Source organism: Leuciscus leuciscus (assembly GCF_965113295.1).
Source record: "Leuciscus leuciscus genome assembly, chromosome: 1".
NCBI classification, from domain to species: domain Eukaryota; kingdom Metazoa; phylum Chordata; class Actinopteri; order Cypriniformes; family Leuciscidae; genus Leuciscus; species Leuciscus leuciscus.
The window spans coordinates 62,874,937-62,894,195 of NC_138725.1; the positions used below are offsets into that span (position 1 = coordinate 62,874,937).

General features: G+C 36.9%; 1 protein-coding gene across 2 annotated transcripts; it reads right to left on the minus strand.

Annotated features, from left to right (window-relative positions):
* Positions 1-638: 638 nt before the first annotated feature.
* Positions 639-19,063, minus strand: tnpo2a (transportin 2a). 2 transcript variants are annotated; one of them, XM_082163256.1, is made up of 25 exons: positions 18,913-19,063; positions 17,320-17,419; positions 15,583-15,658; positions 15,296-15,445; positions 14,850-14,956; positions 13,052-13,185; positions 12,863-12,944; positions 11,772-11,894; positions 11,574-11,692; positions 10,275-10,335; positions 9,905-10,076; positions 9,533-9,685; positions 8,600-8,825; positions 7,257-7,428; positions 7,083-7,169; positions 6,889-6,996; positions 6,637-6,795; positions 5,427-5,514; positions 5,200-5,298; positions 4,725-4,820; positions 4,448-4,523; positions 4,228-4,327; positions 3,623-3,697; positions 3,375-3,517; positions 639-3,294 (listed from the first exon to the last, which is right to left on the minus strand). In XM_082163256.1, exons 2-24 carry the CDS (start codon positions 17,416-17,418, stop codon positions 3,410-3,412), a joined length of 2,670 nt encoding a protein of 889 aa, XP_082019382.1. In that variant the 5' UTR covers position 17,419; positions 18,913-19,063; the 3' UTR covers positions 639-3,294; positions 3,375-3,409. The 2 variants fall into 2 exon arrangements, with proteins under 2 accessions (XP_082019382.1, XP_082019383.1); XM_082163257.1 differs by lacking the exons at positions 639-3,294; positions 3,375-3,517; positions 3,623-3,697; ... (1 more) ...; positions 4,448-4,523; positions 4,725-4,820 and having other exon boundaries at positions 5,208-5,329.
* Positions 19,064-19,259: the final 196 nt, after the last annotated feature.

The window sequence follows — 19,259 nt, forward strand, 5'->3', positions numbered from 1 at the left end:
GATTTTAATTATATTGTGAGTTATTAACTAATTTAGAAAGCAATGCAGAACGTGGTTTATAAAAAAAGAAAAAAAATGTAGCTATTATATATATATATATATATATTTTAAATGCCTGATTAGAATGTCAACACCAGTGTCTGATTTGTATTTAATACATGATGCTGATCACTGAGGTGAGTTTTTGTGACAGACAATATGTATAACTGGTTCTCGAGTAATTTTTTAATGTATAACAATCCAACATTTAGGTAGTTTGCAGATTATAGTAGGTGGGGTCAGTGGTTTCAGTTGTCCCACACTAAAAACAAATTATTTGGCATTCAGTACAGTATAGAGAAATGTTTTCAGTGTAAATCAGTTGACAACTTAAAAAAAGGTGAGGAAACCAGTGGCCTTAAAATTATTAAGTAAATAAACCATGTGTAATTGAAGAAATTAAGTTGTGTGGAACTGTCAAGTTGATCATTTTTATAGTGCTGGCAATGGCATTCAATAAAAGTGAACCAAAAAGATTCACTTTATGTGTGTGTATGCATATGTTCATGTAGTTTTGCCACCTTTTTGAGACCGCCAGTGAGTCTAGAGGCCAGTTTGTCAGCATCTGGACAGCTAAAGTTAAAAATCAGAGACCACAATTTGTTTTCATTGGACAGAAAATGTTTATTTCTCCATTCAAAGAATTTAAAGAAAGGTGATCACTGAAAAACAAGTCAACATAAAAGAAGAGTGGGAAAGAGGGAGGAAAAGCAATGCTTCAGCAGACTTTCTGAAAATCATAAGCTAAATGCATTTGTCCTTTTAAATCTGACTAAAAAATTCTTTAAACAAAAAGAAAATCAAAAGTAAAAAAAAAACTTTTAAAGTCTAAAAAAATCTTTGTGCATGTGCACAAAATAAAATATATTAAACAAAACTATATTAACACAAACTTAAAATCAATGTTAAATGAAAAAGTAAAAAAAATAAAAAATAAAAATAAAAATAAAAAGATACCACGGTCTTGGAGGAACACAGGTCTGCTTGGCAGCATTTTGTTATTACAGTAACTGGAGCAAATGCACTAATCATTTAGAAACTGAGGCTTTTTCTCCCAATTTTAAATCCTTAACAGCATGATTGTAAAATAGGACCACACCATTTTCAATAATACCCACTTTGCATTTACACTTTTTTTTTCTTCTTTTTTTTTATTTAAGGTTAAACTTCAGTTTTCTTTAATCAAATGTTAAAGTAGGTCACATCCCATTTTAAACAAAGTTTTTTTTTTTCAAATCTTTGAAATACAGTCTAAATGTTGGAATATAGGCTTTTACAAAAAAAAAAAAAAAAAAAGAAAGAAAGAAAGAAAAAAACAACCCTAAAGGGTGGAGCAGCTTACAAAAAAAAAAGTATACATTTTAAAAATGAGATTGTCAGAGCTAGTGTTTAATGATGAGAGAAGAAACCTTAAGATGCAACTGACTTTTCATAGAGACGAACATGCATATTGCTTTAAAGGCATTTAAAACTAGGACAACAGCTCAAGCATGATCAAAACAACTAAAAAGAAGGGACAAAAAAAAAAAGATTTGGGAACCCTTTCCTAAACCCCATCAACAGAGCAATGCACTTCCAATTACATGATACTTAAAATCAAATTTTTTTTCTATTTTATTTTTTACTCCTGATAACCTATACTGCACGTTTTCACACAATTCATCAGTCCGTCTAAAAGAACAATTGCATATCGTGTAGGAGAATCTTACCACATTACATGCTATAACACAGGCTAGTTCTCTTTGCTAAAAGTATACCCAGTGTTAAATCGAAGCTCATTAAAGAAACCGCTTTATCACTCATGTTAGATTGTCCCTACACAAGCCAAGCATTCTTACTCATAACTTCAATAGTTCCCCATCTTATGAGGGGGAACCTGACAGTCCGACTCCTTAGAGAAAGTGCTTATCAATAACGCCTGTAACTAAAGTTCCTTATAGAATTATAGTTATTTAACTCCCTATCATTTATTTTAAAAGCAGCAGAGGCAAACACTCAATCTCTACAGTGAATTCTTGGTGCAAGGTTTCTTAGATCAATCTTTACATGTGATGTTCACAACACAAAAGGAATAATGCTTAAATAGATCGCGTCGATCAAACCGGAAAAATATTACTTGTTAGTTACTTTGTAAAGAAACCTCATTGCCCTTCTTGCCATGCGTTTTAGATTAACCAAAAAAAAAAAAGGAAACAAAACCAAGTATCCGCTTAATGAAACATCACGTGAACATCGTAAAATCATCAACTCCAATATGGTTCTTACAGGCTAAAGCAGAATTATCAATGCATTAATAGCAGTTTGTTCATGGAATGAAAATATAGCTCAATGTAATGTGCCGCCGCGCAAAGAAATCAAGCAGGCAGAAAATACGGAAATATGTACTTATGTCATAATGATTGCATGCTTTTGTCATTAGCAAACACGTGTTAAACAATTACCAGCAAAACTCATAACTTTTAAAGTGAAAGTGCACCCAAAAATGAACATTTGCATAAAACACAAAAGTGGATAATGACTACGGCATTAAAAAAAAAAAAAAGTATAAGAATACAGAAGAAAAGTTAGTAAGGTTTAAGTACATCTTGTGTTAAATAATTGAGGAATATTTTCAGTCAATAACTACTTAATTTCAGCCTGTTGCTCACGCATTTGCATGGCTTCAGAAACATTGCCTGTTTCTCAAACACTGCGTATCTACTCTTAAACGCTAACATTTGTCCTTATTTGGAGATATAATCCACTTTTTTGTTTTAAGCAAAAGATTGTGCTAACCAACGGCGCACAGATTTTTGAGTAACAAAAGGATGAAAACTTTTCATTTTTGGGTGATTATCTCAAAAGAAAACCTCATTTTGTTCAGGCAGTTTGCCTTAAGCATGTATGCCGCTCGTTGCATTTTCCGTGTGTGTGTGTGTGTGTGTGTGTGTGTGCTTTTGGCATCTAGCTGAGAAGCCATGCTTTGCTAAGGCTGGACTACTGAATGGCGTCGTTTTGTCCAATAAGCAGCTGGTGAATCTTGCCTGAACGATCCCTCCCTCCCGATCAAGATCCCTGAGCTTCAGGTTTCATTCCCGTTATGAGCGAGTAAGAAGCCAAAGTGTGACAATAAAATGGTTGATTTCACATTAACTCTATCAAATCCTCTTTCACTACATGAAGCAGGATCACAACAGATCGCAAACCGTCACACGTCTTTGGCTCCAACAGCAGGTAGTTCCCACAAACAGACAGTAACCCTCCCGCAGATTTGACCTGCAAGTAAAGATAAAGGTGGCTCGATGTTTCTCCGGCATGATTTCGAAATGTTACTTTATCACTGAGATTATTCTCACCTAATAGTAGAATCTCATGTCAGCAGGGGCGGCATCTACACACCATAACAGGCTGAAAGTCTCTCCTTCAGCTGTGGTGGAAACTGTTCTGAGAACTGCTGCCAGTTATCCTCGCCAACCTGATCCTTGAAGCCGTGCAAAATCTAGAGAGAGTATGGACAAATGCTGTTATCACACAGTGCTTCTATCTCGGCCAACTGTAAACCCAACAAATCAAAGTTTTAGTTACTGAAGAAGCGCATTTGTACCTTGTAGAACATGTCCCTCAAATCGTCTTTTGGAGTTACCCAGGAGGCCACAGCATCACAGAAAAAGATGAAGTCCTGTGTCAAAGCAAATAAAAAAACGTTATGAAAGCCAAACTGTAATATTTAGACATGGGGTGTCCACTTTTTTTTTAAACTTTTTTTTTTAAAGTCCTTCCTTCCTTGATTAATCGCATTTTTCTTTGATTAATCACGATTAAAAACACTTACGTTTTTATACATTTTTAATATAATAATTTCACAGTTACTCTCCAAATTAATTTAGAAACAACATGAAGACAGTATATTTTAAATACTTGTTTAATGGCATCTTTTTATGTATTGTACAACAAATATACCTGTGCTACTTATGACTGGTTTTGTGATTCAGGGTCACATGTGTCACATATATTACTATAGCAATATTTAAGACATACGTAATATTGCTGCAGAAATAATCAAGGTTTTGGGGTGATTTATGATCTATTGAAGTAATGAATGCATTAATTTCTGATATTCCTATACAGCAAGTACGTTTTATTAAATTATAAAAATCACTACATTTAAAATGATCCCCATTTGGACAATGGATTTGGTTTCCCTCTCACCTGTACGACTCCTCCCGGATTTACCCCAATCATTATGCAAATGCCTCTGAAGGCGGAGTCTTTCTCTTCATTGTCCCGAATGTTTCTAAGTGACGTGCACCTAGGTAATAAAATAAAGGGATGTTAATGGAGAGGTTCGTTAGACTCTATAGTTTAAGACGCATGAAAACAGAACAAGTTCACACATAAGATGCACTCAAAGGTTCAATCATCATCTTACCATGGGCGAATGAACTGTGGCAACACGGGGGCAACTTCCTGTGGACACACGTATCCCAGTCGACCAATAGTAATGGCTGTTTCAAAAGCACAAAAAAGGGACATGAGCGCGTCTTATTGTTTCAAGCTAAAAATCAGCACCAGTCAAAGCCACACAGATCAGAAGAACAGTTTCTACAGGTAATTCAGGATTCGAATGTCTGTTTAAGAGTTCGTCATATATTCAGTGTGACTTTAATGCAGTGATTGTGTGAATTGTTCATGCTGGATCTAATCACCTGTGTTCTCCAGTAGAGTTTTGGGTGTATTAGGTCGGTTGATGATCTCCACGAGGTTATTGAGAACCAAGGCCACAAAAGGCTGCATCTCCGTACCTGGAAAAACACCAGACAAATAAAAATGTAAGATTAATGATAAAAGCAGATTCCCTAAATGTGGCCCATTGCCTAAAAAAAAAGAATTATCTGACAGATGGCTTCATTGCTTAATTAACTGCTAGATGGAGAGTCACAATCTGGAGAGTAACAAACCCATTTCAAAAGCATTTTCCTTGCAAATGAATAAAAATTTAAAGTAAATAAGCAAACAAATCCGCACAGTGCCGACAGTGAGTGAGCAATACTATCTAAAAAAAAACATGACAGATATCGGATTTGCAGAATCACAATGCATTACATGTCATTCAGAGAAAATAACTGCACCGCAATGAATAGTGTGTATATGGGTGGGAGTTGTGTGCGCACAAACACTCACCCATCTGAATAGCAATCTCTCCGATGGCCCATGTGGCATTGTTGCACACAGATATGAACTCGGGGTTGAGATTGACACCCAGGACAGGCATGAACTCAGCTGGAGAGGGTAAACGGACAACAATGACAAACTGACCAGCACAACACACACACACAAGCAACAGCTAGCATGAGAAACCGGCTCTCCAATTGTCAGGTTTACTCAGTATGTCAAAGAACACAACTCACCGACGCATGGCTTCACGTGAAGGAAACACGCCTTCGTCAAGTCCCCTAGGAGAGCGAACGAACTCTGTCGCACTTCTGGCATGGTGTCCTTTAATTATATGACAAATAAACCAGTTAGGCATCGTTCACACAGCACACAATTAGCACTTCTATTAAGTTATTTATACATACACCATTGTACTAGAGCGCTGCCTTTGTACGTTTGACTGAATTGTTTTCTTGTATTTATTTCCTATTGTATAAACTTCTTACACTTTATACTTATATAATGGCTCATTAAAACTGACATCTAACAAAATAAGACAGGGTTTTTTTATGTCGCATTTCATTTTATTATACATATAGTGAAGATAATCAGATTATGTGTGCACATAATTTTTAAAAAGAAAAGTGAAAAGAGAAAGGGTTGTGTTTTGTCGCATTTTATTATACATATAGCGAAGATAATCAGAGTATTTGTGTACATATTGCCTAAACCACAATAATGTTTTTGTTGTTTTTTTTACAACGAAAAGAGGCAGGGTTGCATTTTATATTGTTATATGCAGATATAATGTGGTGTTTTATATCATATTTCGTTTTATTGTATGCAGTGAGGATAACCATAGCCAAGGCGAGGTGAGTGACGTTATCAAGTACGCTGCTGTTTCCTTTTGCAGAATTACCAGACTTTCATCCTCGGGAGTTTGCACTCCTGAGTCGAACTTGCCAAGTCCAAACTACCAAACTTTGCATACTTGGTTTTGAGAAACGCCTAAGGATTTGATCATGCTGTAAAGTGTAACAATCACAAGGCAGTTGGCGCCCTCTGCAGGATCTTGTTACAATACATAAATACATTGATTGTTTATATTATTTATATAACATTATGTATTTTAACAGTGTGGTTTAATAAACCACATGATTACTGATAATATTTATATGTAATATTTGCAAGTGTGTATTATATAGTGTTTGTATCATTGAGATACTATTGGTTTTTGTCAATATTTTGAATTAGATTTTAATTTTATATTCTTTATTTTAACTAATTTTAGTTTAAGTTTTGTTGTGTTTGACATTTTCTATCTTTATAATTTGAATTATTTTTTGTTTATTATGTTTAGTTTATTCGGTTTCAGGTATTTTAGCACTTGAGGATAAACTAAACCAGACTGCAAGACCACTAAACCGATTTGAGTTGGGCTCATCCCAACTGATTTAACCGTACCTGCATGCACTGGAAGAGCAGGGTCATGATGTTGCTGCGTGTGACCAGCTGTTCTACATGAGCGCCGAGTCCCTCGGCCAGACCGCTGAGCAGATCAAGGGCCACAATCATGAAGTCTTTATCAGGGGACTCGTACTGGTCAGGCTGCTGGTTATACATCTACAACAAGAACAGGACAAACAGATATAGGGAATAAACTAAAGACAACATGCTATGGTGTTCATTCTCAAACAAGCGTGCACGTCGACTGACCATGGCTTGAGCGAGGTTCTTCTGGACCAGGGTGACACAGCGCTGGTAAACTGGTTCACAGTAAGGCAGGAAACCACTCTGCAGTGCTGTGGCCACTGAAGACAGACACTACAAGGAAAAATGGACAAATTCTTAAGACATTTCGGTCTATGAAGTATGAATATCTCAATCCAAAAAGGGCAGAAGTACTTTACCTCCAACAAGGGGAACAGATCTTTGTCTTCATCTTTTAACTCATTCCATTTCTGAATCAGAGGGGGCATGAGCTTTTGGATGTATTCCTGCTCAACAAAAAAAAAAAGGCACAATTAATTAAAGACGAAAACATTCAAGAATCATGTTCATGCTCAAAATGAACACGATCTTACCGGCTGGTTAAGATGGTGTCCGACAGAGTCAGCGAGGGTTCCGATGGCATCATAGAGGATCAACAAGTTCTTATGCTGGTACTTGCCGAAAGCAAACACCAGTGTGTCCAGAATGAAGCTCAAGTAGGGAACCAGCTCTGTACAGGCCTCCTCTTCCAGGGTCGCAAATGCGCTGATGGAAAGAAAAAAGGATCTGCATTAGCTCAACGTGCCGACATCTTCAGAAACACGTTTCCTATCTGAAAGGTGACTGGTTAAAGATATTTCAGCAGGGAAATGTCTGGTTTGATGCGTTTAAGAGGATTTTAGGCACTTTCTAGCTCTTGAGGTTGGGAGGCTGACTGGCCAACCAGATAAACCAGTGGAACTCAATCTTTGCCAGACGAGGTGACGAGCTATACCATTGTAAACCAGAAACTCACCTTAGGGGCCATTCACACAGAATGCGTTTTTGGTCACTAAAACGCGTCATACTTACGGTCAGGATTAGAATACTTATGAAACTAAAATTTCAGTTCCTCTTGCGCATTGTTTTCTGCGCTGCACACACACACACACACACACACATCCAAAGCGCTCTTACAGCAAATATGATTAAATGTGATCAAGCACAAAATCTATGTTCAAATGCTTGTATGACAGATGAAAACATGTGAGTAAATGCAAAATTAGCATTTTTGATGAACCAACCATTTACAATTTGGCAATAGTCATTTTGACACGCTTTCTTGCGATTGATTGCATTGATCGCCTGAAGAGGATACGTGCGCTGGAACTCATGGTGATTTAAATCAAGTTTGTGCTTTCACTGTATCACATTTACTTTAGTATTAGTATTACTTTAGAAGTATGATTATTCAAAGCGTTTTAGATGGTTTATTTTGATATAGTGCATTAATAGCGAGTCTGTGTAAGAGATCCAACTAATGCCTGCTTAGATAAAAGCATGCGTTTCAGTGACACTACTATATAATGTATAATGCTGCAATGGGGGAATAATATTATTATAATAATTAGGGCTGTGAAACAATTAATCGCATCCAAAATAAAAGTTTGTGTTCACATAATAAATGTGTGTGTACTGTGCATAATTATTTTGTATATATAAATACACACATGCATGTATATTTATGTGAACAAACTTTTATTTTGGATGCGATTAATCGTTTCTCAGCCCTAAAAATAGTTTTAAAAAAAACTTATTTTGGCTTAAAATATCAAGATCGTATCGTGATTTGTATCGAATTGTGACACGAGTTTATTGTTACACCCCTAGCAGACATGGTTGGATAGTCATTTATGAGTTGGTCTGGATGGAGTAACTGGATGTTCTTCAAACACACCTGCAGGCGGCCTCTTGAACCCTCTTGTTGCTGTCAAGGATGCGTTTGAGCAGCTCGGTCATGAGGGGTTTGAGGTAGGAGTCGGGCGGCTGGCTGACCACCCAGTGTGCATAGCGACTCAGAGTCCAGCAGGCGATGGAGCGGACCAGTGCTTTCTTATCACAGAGACACTGGATCAGGTGAGGAATTAACTCAGGCAGGTACAGCACCATATCCTGCATACAGCCTGGGGACGAGAGAGAACAGTCATACTTCCATTCAAATATTTTTGCAGAGCATACACTACAGTTCAAAAGTTTGAGGTCAGAAATGTATCTTTTGAAAGAAATTAATACTTTAGCAAGGTTGCATTTAATTCATAAGTGACAGTAAAGACATTTCTAATGTTAAGATTTTTTTTTTTTATTAAAAAGATTTCTATTTAAAAGGAAATGCTGTTCTTTTGAACATTCAATTCTGATATTAGAATGATTTCTGAAGGATCATGTGACTGAAGACTGGAGTAATGATGCTGAAAATTCATTTTCAGGAATAAATTACATTATCTTTACTTTATTTTTGCTGTCAATTTGGATATTAAATAGAAGTGGTGTGCATGTTCATCCATTTTACATTTAGCCTTTTTACAGATTTGCTATGAATGAAAGATTTGCCAATTAACTTTTACATTTGCCAAAGTGACTAGATTAAATTGCCACAATTTTTTTGTGTGCAAAGATGACCAAATTGCAACTTGAATTAAATATGCTACACTATCACATGACCTCACTATATTGCAAATTACTGTTAATAAAATATTTCATAGTCTAAAACAGTGGGCAGTACACAGCACATTTAGTAGAATTTAGTAAGCTGTATTATAGCATTCAAGTCAGAACAAAGTCAAGGTTTATTAGAAAGAGGTTTACATTTTACACATCCAGTGGACTATACCTTCAGCTATGGCTCCAAGCACCAGGATACCAGACTCCTTACTGACCCAGTCCGGGTGGAACAGCAGTTCCTTCAGCACAGGGAGCAGGTGGGGCAGCAACTCATCCCGAAACACATTTGCCAGGACATCAAGGGCGGCTGCCGAACACTTACCTACAGAGCAAATGAACAGGGTTAGACCTCTTGGATTTCTCCAAGCACCAATCTAACTGCAAGCTTTGTGGATCAGACAGTATGAGTAATGAAACATCACTGACATTCATGACATTTATGAGTGTAATCATCTCCACAGAAAACACCAAGTATGTGATATTTGCTTAAATTGGAAATATTTCCCCAGCATCAGGTTGGTTTCTCATTTAAAACACTTACGTAGATTCCAGTCGGAGAGACTGTCGTCATCGTCGTCATCATCATCATCACTGTCCTCTCCTTCCTCCGCTTCATCACCTTCGTGGCGAAGGGTGACCGTACGAGATTTGTGAAAGCGAGGCTTTATGTCCTGCTCGTTGTCCGGCACGGCCTCGTCTTCCTCCACATCACCCTAAACAGGAAGTAGAAAGTCACCATGTGATGAGAAACAGCTGGTCAATTCTGGACAGCAATGATTGAGTGGCAAAGGCCTTGGGTCAGACAGTATGAATACTTGAAAATCATGGAGAAAATCAGGAATAATGATGTAATCATACCCGAGGCCAGACTGATGTAGAACTTCTTAGGATTATGAAGCAAAGTAACTTACCTTTAACAAAATGATGTCAATCTCAGAGTACTTCATTCCGTTCACCAGAACAGGAACTAGTCTAAGGGAGATTAAAGACAGGAAGTCAAAATTAGTAATCAAGATACTTGAGGTATATAAGATGGATGTGAAACCGTCAAGAGCATCTCTGACAAAAAAAGGAAACATGAGATAATCTCTATTGCAACAGACAGGAAGTTCAAATGCTAGAACCTGTATAGAAATAGAACAATAGAAATGTGCCAACTGGTTGAGATTCTGCTATATTGTTTAAGCTGCAGCTATTTTAAATGTATAAAATGTCATTTTTTTCATTAAATGATTTTTATACAATTAATACGTTTAAAAAATACCAGTTGATGACAGCTATTTTAATTATCTTTAATAATAATAATGATAATTTGTTTATTATTATTACAATAAAACAATACAAGTGGTTCCAACTTGTTCAGATTCTGCTATACTGTTTGATCTGCAGCCATTTTAATTGTCTAAAATGTCAAAAGAAAAGAAAAGAATACAATATAATAAAGTCCAAAAATAATATATATAATTTTAAGTCATTTTGGTATAAATTTCTCTCTCAAATTCCTAGGAGTTATTTACCACTGCATTTTATTTTTTTTAAATCCTGTGCTATCTGGAAATAAGTCACACTAAAGAAGTTAAACTGGCTGCTAATGCCTGGCTAAAGGCGGCCGCACACCGGACGCGCAGCTCAGCGCCGCGTCTAGGACAACTGTCACCTGAAAATCCGATAACATCAGCAATTTACGATTTCTGTAAATAAATATAAAACTAAATGTATATTGCAGCACAGGGTGAAGTCCGTATATACATTAACTACGATTTGAGACACACACATGTACATTTTATATAAAACTATGTAAATGGCGCTCTGTGGCGCAGCAGGATTTTGAACACGGTCCTGAGCCGCCGCGGACAGACGCCGAAAGGCGCCGCCAGTGTGTGTACTCTCATAGAGAATAATGTGTTCGAATTTAAAAGACGTGGCGCTGCGCGGCGCGCCGCCGAGCTGCGCGTCCGGTGTGCGACCCCCTTAAGTTTTATGTTGACCAGGCATCAATTGGACTTGGTGTGAATCAAATGGTCAAGGTTTGGCTGGTTATGATCAAGAGGGGTATAGCCCCTCTTGATTGACACAGATTCTGGGCTCACAAAAAGCATAAAACAGATTTTTTCCTCGTCTTGTGCATTTCACGTCACGTTGTGCGGTTGACATCTGAAGCAAATGCACTTATTGCATGACTCTTCCAAGGAAAGAGAAAAGTCACTTACTGTGCAAGGTGTCCAGAGAGGGCATCCTTACAGATGGGCTGCTCAGCCAGTGTAAGCCAGAACTCACAGGCCTCCAGAGACACGTTCTCATCCGGGTCCTGTGTGCGCTGCAGCATGTACTGCGGGAACAGTCGACATCATCAGCATCTCTGATGGGTCAACATGTACACCACTTCTGGGTCATCAAGCTCTTCTTACCTCAACGATGCTGCGCATGTGAGGGATGAGTCGGTCAACTCGCACCTCCAGCAGCATTACCAGAGCCCTGCACACGTTCTTCCTCACCTCTGAGTCCTCGTCTGCGGCCAGCGCAAACAGACTCTGGAGAAACAGCCAAGGAGGAAAAGATTAACACAGTGATTACAGTATAGCGTATTCAGGCGGTAATTGTTTCAACATGGGTGCGAAAGGTCATTTTGACATTTACAGGTGCTAGTCAGTGACTATTGCAGACAGAATCCAAAATGTCTGTGTTTTGCTCCCACCACCTGTTGTATTTTCTTCTTATTAAATAAAACATGAGTCTATTAGCTGTATAAACAATAACAGACTGACAATAGCTGACTGATGTCATGAGCGGCATTATTCTCATGTTCGTAGGATCACAGAAATTGCATCTGCACCTTGAATAAATCAATGCATGCAAATCTGAATGAACTATGAGAAATAATTACTGTCCAAATAGGGTGTATAATGTTAAAGGGGTGGTATAATGGTCTTTACACAAGATGTAAAATAAGTCTTTGATGTCCCCAGAGTGTTAATGTGATGTTTTAGCTTAAAATACCCCACAGGTATTTTTATATAGCATGTTAAAATTTTCACTTTTTGAGGGTGAGCAAAAACACAGTTTTTGAGCGTGTCCCTTTAAAAGCAAATGAGCTGCTGCTCCCGCCACAGAGGGCGGAGCTTCAATTACCTCCATATGACATACAGTATGAATGTATGTAGCTTATGTGTAGTTATCTTCTAGCCATTGATTAGCATATTCTGTCATGATAATCTATAAATCACGATCCCGGGGGCGGGGTTTATGTAAATGTTAGGGTTAGTGATGTCACTAACCCGAGAAAAATGTTGTATAGTCCCTATCAGCCGTTTGTTGTAGTCCTTAAAAAGCAATTTCTTTAAAAGCAAATATCTCCCTTTGCTTTGAACTTTGAGCATTGTAACTTTGCAGATGTTGTTCATGCTCGAACAGCAACATTACACACCAACTAAAGTTAAAAAAGTAAAATCATAATCAACCACCCCTTTAATAAAATGATTATTAAATCCAGCATGCTTACCTCAATAAAGGTGTCAATGTTGTCCATCAGGGCTTGCGCTCTTCCGATGATAAACTGATTCACACATGCAATAGCATGAGATCTGCAGAACCACATGAACGACCATTAGATTCCAAGAAATATGCCAAAGTTTTATTCAAGAACAGAATTCGGGACATGAAAAGTATCCCCATCGTTCCCTTGACTGACCTGATCTTGGGGCTGCAGTGTTTGAAGAACTGCAGGAACTTGGGAATCATGATGTTGAGGGGTCGGTTCAGAGCGTCGCTGTCCAGGAGCTCAGATGAGTCCTCGCAGATCTTCTGTAGAGCTCCAAACGAACCCTGTGTGCGTGAATGAGAACAAACTAAGATACAACTCACACCAGTGGGGAATATTTCTGGATCTGATCCAGGAAGCATCACGACCACTTTGCCCGTGTCTTGCATCATTTCCAAACACATTTGCATAAGAAAATGTGCAAGACAAAATAGAAGAGGACAAGCAGGATAAATGAGCAAGAGGATCATATCGTTCCAAAAACCATAAGATGCTTTCGTTCATCTTCAAAACACAAATTCAAGATATTTTCAATGAAATTTAAGATAACCTTTCAGAACCTGTAGAAAAGACATCAACTGATTATCCATTGGTTTCACAGACATGGCTTAAGCTAGTCCACACTAAAATGGATATTTGACTGAAAGCAACTTGCACTGATGCACACCGGTAATGTTTTTCTAAGGCACGTTTATAAAAGCTAATTAAATGCCCTAATTGAACAAAGGCCTAATCCTGGCTTAATCCAAGCCCTGTCTGTGAATCCAGGACTGAAAGTATAAACATTTCTGTATCCAGTTATTATGAGGCTGGATACTCTTACTCATTTTCTACAGCCTATGGAAGTGTGGAGAACTTTGTCTTTAGTAAACTCTGTCAAATGATTGAACTTCAACTTCGACTCCAGGCCTTCATTGTGTGGGTAACTGTAATTCCCCTACGATCAAAAAATGAATGAAGAGCGGTTTAATCCCAGTCTTCCGAAGAGACACGATCGCTTTATATGATGAACAGATTTAATTTAGGCTTTTATTCACATTTAAACATTGATGATCAGTAAACATACAGAGTTCTTTTATGATCTCTTTATGAAGCTTCAGAGTTTTGGGTGAATTGTCTTTCAACGAACAGACAGAAATCTCTCAGATCTCATTCAAACATCTTTTGAGTTCCCTGATGAACGTTAAAGGTTTGGAACATCATGAGGGTGTGTAAATGACAGAATTGTCATTTTTGGGTGAACTATCCCTTTAAAAGGAGCTATGTGTAGGTTTTTACTTAAAAAAAGCTTTAAGATTGAGTTTTCATTTGTACATGTATGAGCCAACCATGATGTAATAAAAAGAATGACACCTTGACTGTCCACCACGGTTGCCTCTATCAGCCTGTAGGCTCAATTGTGTGTGGAGGAGTCGGGCCCGAATCAGCGCGAAAATTCACAAAATGTGACGTCATGCGCGTTCTCGTCTACTTGGGCTTACATAATCGTACGGCACGGCAGCCATTATTAGTAAGCAGCGGCAATCGGTAGTGTTTTCAAATGGTGTTTTCTTACCTCAAACATTATGCTGGTGAATCTCGATGAGCCTTCAGTGGTTGTTGCGGCAACCCTGGTTGATGTGGTCGTACGAGCGTGTGCGCACCGAGAACGAGCATGAGACTGCCTGCAGTTCCTCTAACGGCCACTGGTGTCAGTAACTGTTAGAAATTTCAGAACCTACGCAATGCTCCTTTAAGGCTCGAAGTTGTGCATCTTCAGATGCAGAGCCACACGCGCTGTTACAAAAAAAGCCGTGCACACCGCCAATCGAAATGCGCACCCAACACGCACAACCACCCACACCGCAATGACGTCATTTTGCCACGCGCAGCTTCGCGCTTGTGCGGACGCGTTGAGTATAAACCTAGCTTAAGGCAGCTATGAAGAGCGCTGAGGCAAGGCACAAACCTCGCAGATGTTGTAGTCCTCTGAGTTGAGCATGTTGCACAGCTGGGGCAGCAACTCCGGCCATGTCTGCAACTCCCCTTTGGTGGAAATCGTTGTAATTAGGATACCTGAAGACAGAAAGAACAAGAATCATCACATTTCCTAATACTGAGAGCATACTAGCAACAGAACGATATGATAACTGCTAGCTGTAGGGATGCACAAACAAAAAGTTATTTTCATGTTGTTGACCGAAAAATGTAAAAAAATAAAATAAAAAATCATTAATTTGAGAAATCTTAAATTTAAGCATCACAATATTATAATGTGCAGTAAGAAAAAGTAATATTCATTCTGATATTTGCTAAAGATAACGTTGTTTTAAAAGAAATAGTGCAATTTCCAGTCAATAACATTTGAGTTCACGTAGATGCTTGACTTACTCTAGAGCGCGTGGAGAGACTCACCGATAGTGGCGCGGATGAGAGGGGAAGGGTCTCCGATGTTGTTCAAACATTCCTGCTTGATGAAGTGTGCGACTCCAGGAGGGAAGTTCTGATAGTGCACCTTCACGTTGTTCTTCAGTATCAGACCGCTGAGGGATCGAGTTGGCTCATCTGTGGAGCGGGAAGGAAGGCAACAGACATTTATATAATCATAGTCGCATATAAACCTTATGGAACAACACACACACGTGTAATATGAGAACATGCAATAAGGTAAGCTTTACACAAAAATAAACCCAGACACCGACCTTCAGTTTTCAGCCTCGTCAGGACGAAGATGAGATAGTTGTTGAAATCAGGAAACTGATTCAGCTGCTCTAGTTTCTGAGAGAAAAGAATATTACAGTTACTGTAATAATAGCTGCAGTTCAACATGCACATTGACACCATTTTAGAAAAACAGGTGAAGTATATTTCATCTATATTATGACAATATATTGAACAATTATCAGAAAGGTCCCATTAGTTAATGCATTAAAGGTATAGCGGAGGATCTTTCCAAATTTTAGATAAGACCCGCCCTCTCCACTTTTTGAAAAGTTTGATTGATTCACCAGAATGATTGACAATTAGGAGGACCAATAGTATAGGTTACCCACCAGGAAGTAAAACATCCTCCGCTATACCTTTAACTAACATGAATTAACAATGACCAATACATTTGTTACAGTATTTATTAATCTTTGCTAACATTAGGCAATAAAATACAACTGTTCATTGTCAGGTCATGTCCTCTAAAAATTAACATACAACTTTGGATTTTAATAATGTATTAGTAAATGCTGAAATTACCATTACACTAAAACTTGCTTTTAGAAGTAGTTTTGATTGTTATTTAGCATGTTAACTAATGTAGTTAACTAACTAATGATAGCAAATGGAACATTATTGTAAAGTGTTACCAAGATTTTTCTATTTAACTTCAATGTACTGAAATAAAAGACTCACAGCCGATAGTTATGACAATATTTTTGGCCCATTTAAAATCCAAACATTATTGTACATTGAAAAAAAGTTTGTTAACGGTTTAGTGCTTTTGAAATCTGGCACACTAAGTTTACAGTTCACAAATGAATAAATAAGGGTGTAATGTTACATAATGATATCAATATGTTCATACTAATACCTCTGTCAGACTTATGAATAATTTAAAGTGCCCCTAATATGCTTTTTCGGATATTACCTTTCATGTAGTGCGTAATGTAGCGGTTTGTGAATGTGAAAGGTCTGCAAAGTTTCAAATCCAGGAAAGAGCATTTCATCATTTTATTTGAGTAAAACTCAAAGGTCTTCACTTACAAGCCGTCAAAATAAAAGTTTGATTTAACTTGAAGAAATAATGACAGAACTATATTACTATTGTAAAATTCAATTTCAACATTACTTAAGGAATTTCATTTTTTGTCCATGTTTTAATTTAGTAAATCTCTGTTGTGCAGCACTTAGAATAAAAGCATTATAAAAGCATATGCATTCACTTGATTACCACTGTTTTTGAAAATATATTTGTATTAAATCCTTTTTTTTTTTTTATCTGAAGAAAATACATGTTATAGGACTGTATTATTCTTACATTTTTAATAATAAATTATCAATGATACAAATAAGTTGTTAATCTAATCCAAAATCAATTACTACATTTAACTGATTAGACATGTTTTTGATGATTGAAATTTGAATAAACAAAACATACAAATGGTTTCAAGTTTGTTATAATCAAGTATAGAGAGACTGAATCCTTTATTGAACCGTTTCAGATATTGTGAAAAAAGAGGTGATGCGGCAAGTAATTCGGATGCATGTAAACCTATAGTAGGAGACCTTCAAAACAAAATTAGGAATCTTTAAAACAGCATAATAGAGGCACTTTAATAAAAATACTACAAATTCTTAGTATCAGTATGGTCATCATCACCACCCATATATCGTGGATCCCTTGAGTTGTGTGAATGGCAGCAAACAGAGAGTTGTGTTGATGAGGATACCTGCTGCACAGCTCTCTGTGTGGCTGTGTTTGGAGATTGGGAGTCTCTCAGGAGCTGCAGGACCTGCTGGAGGCCTTGTTCATCCGGCTGCCACTCCATCCTGCAGACGAACCACGAAAGACAATTACAAATCCTTCATGCTTTCACAAAAATACTTCCTCCTGTGAAACCATTGCAACACCAAAACAACTTTTTTGCGGTTTGTTAACTTCCGTAGACCAATTTAACCACAACTACTACCAGCGCATTACACATAATGTTGTTGAGGACAAGGGAAGGCATGGAGAAACACACTATATCAGTTTACATGATTAAAGCTAAAGGCCTTTTACACATCCTGCAAGTGTTTCAAACCTGCAAAACTGTGTTTAGCTTCATCTCTGCATCAGTGATTGAATATGACGCGTTTTAAGACAGGTTAAACCAAAACTTTTAACTGCAAGAAATTAGAATGTTGCATGTTAAAGTTAATTCGCGATAAAATATCACAAATCCAGATACACAATTATATTAAACAAAAAATACTGTAAAAGACAATAGTATCCAATGTAATAAAATATCCAGGCATGTTTTGATTTCATCTCAATTTCAGATTTAAAAAAAGTATTTTTGTTCACTTCTTTGTGTGTGTATTGTATGTATATATGTATATGTATATATGTATATATATATATATATATATGTATATATATATATATATATATATGTATATATGTATATATATATATATATATATATATATATATATATATATATATATATATATATATATGTATATATGTATATATATATATATGTATATGTATATATGTATATATATATATATGTATATATATGTATATATATATATATATATATATATATATATAAATAAAACACACAACATATTTAACAATCATTAAAAAAAAACACTTTACATAAAACCCCTGGCTTTTATTTTGAAATACATTTTCAAAATGAATGCATCTTATGATTAAGCCCAAAATAAGGGTTTAAATATATTCGACATGTATAATCTATTCCACATTTAATCTATTAACATGTTTAGGACGAATCTTTTCTCTACTTTGTGATCTCAGAACTAATGTATGCGTGTAGTTTATAATAGAGAAAATTATAAATGCACGTAGTACATAAAATAATACTTGAATACTGGAAAAAATATCCGGCTAAAATTGTTGACAAACATCTGACTTGAGACATTTTGAAGAAAAAAGCGTGAAGAATCAGGAAATGCACATGGTCGTCCCTGCATACCGAGGCCTTGTCTTTCTTTCACCCTGTGCAAGAGTAACGTTAGCTCAGAAACCTCAGGCACGACCCACATTAATACGCGATAGAAAAACCCTTATAAGACGACCAATACAAAAACAAAAACATCACGCGAAACTTCAAATATTAAAGCAACAGGTAAAGACTATCTAATCCCAGTTAAGTAGCATTATATACATGATACATAAGTGTATATCTTTAGTACACGATCTAGCGAGCATACTCGATCTAATCCACGTTACCAACTATTATTGTGTTAAACTCCATATACATTACAGTACATAGACACTATAAACATCAGACTCGAGCGTGTTCACTTACACATGCCGCGTGCGGAGGCCTATTGATCAGCTCGTGCAGCGTGGAGCTCGCGCTCGTCTCGCGCAATGGCACTTTCAAACACTTCCGCAGGACGAGCGCTACAACGAGGAAATGACGACTTGACGAGTGTTCGGTCAACGCAACACTGTAGCCAGTTTCAAATAAACGGAATCTGCGAGGGATATATTTTAGTAAACAAAAATATTTGAAATGGTTGCATTTATGCGGTGTTTGTTTCAGTTTGGATACGTGCTACTCTGATTATGATTTTTTTTTTTTTAGCAACTAAATTGTATTATCTGCAGACTAATGGTTTTATATAACCCCTTAATAATTTCTAAGTATTT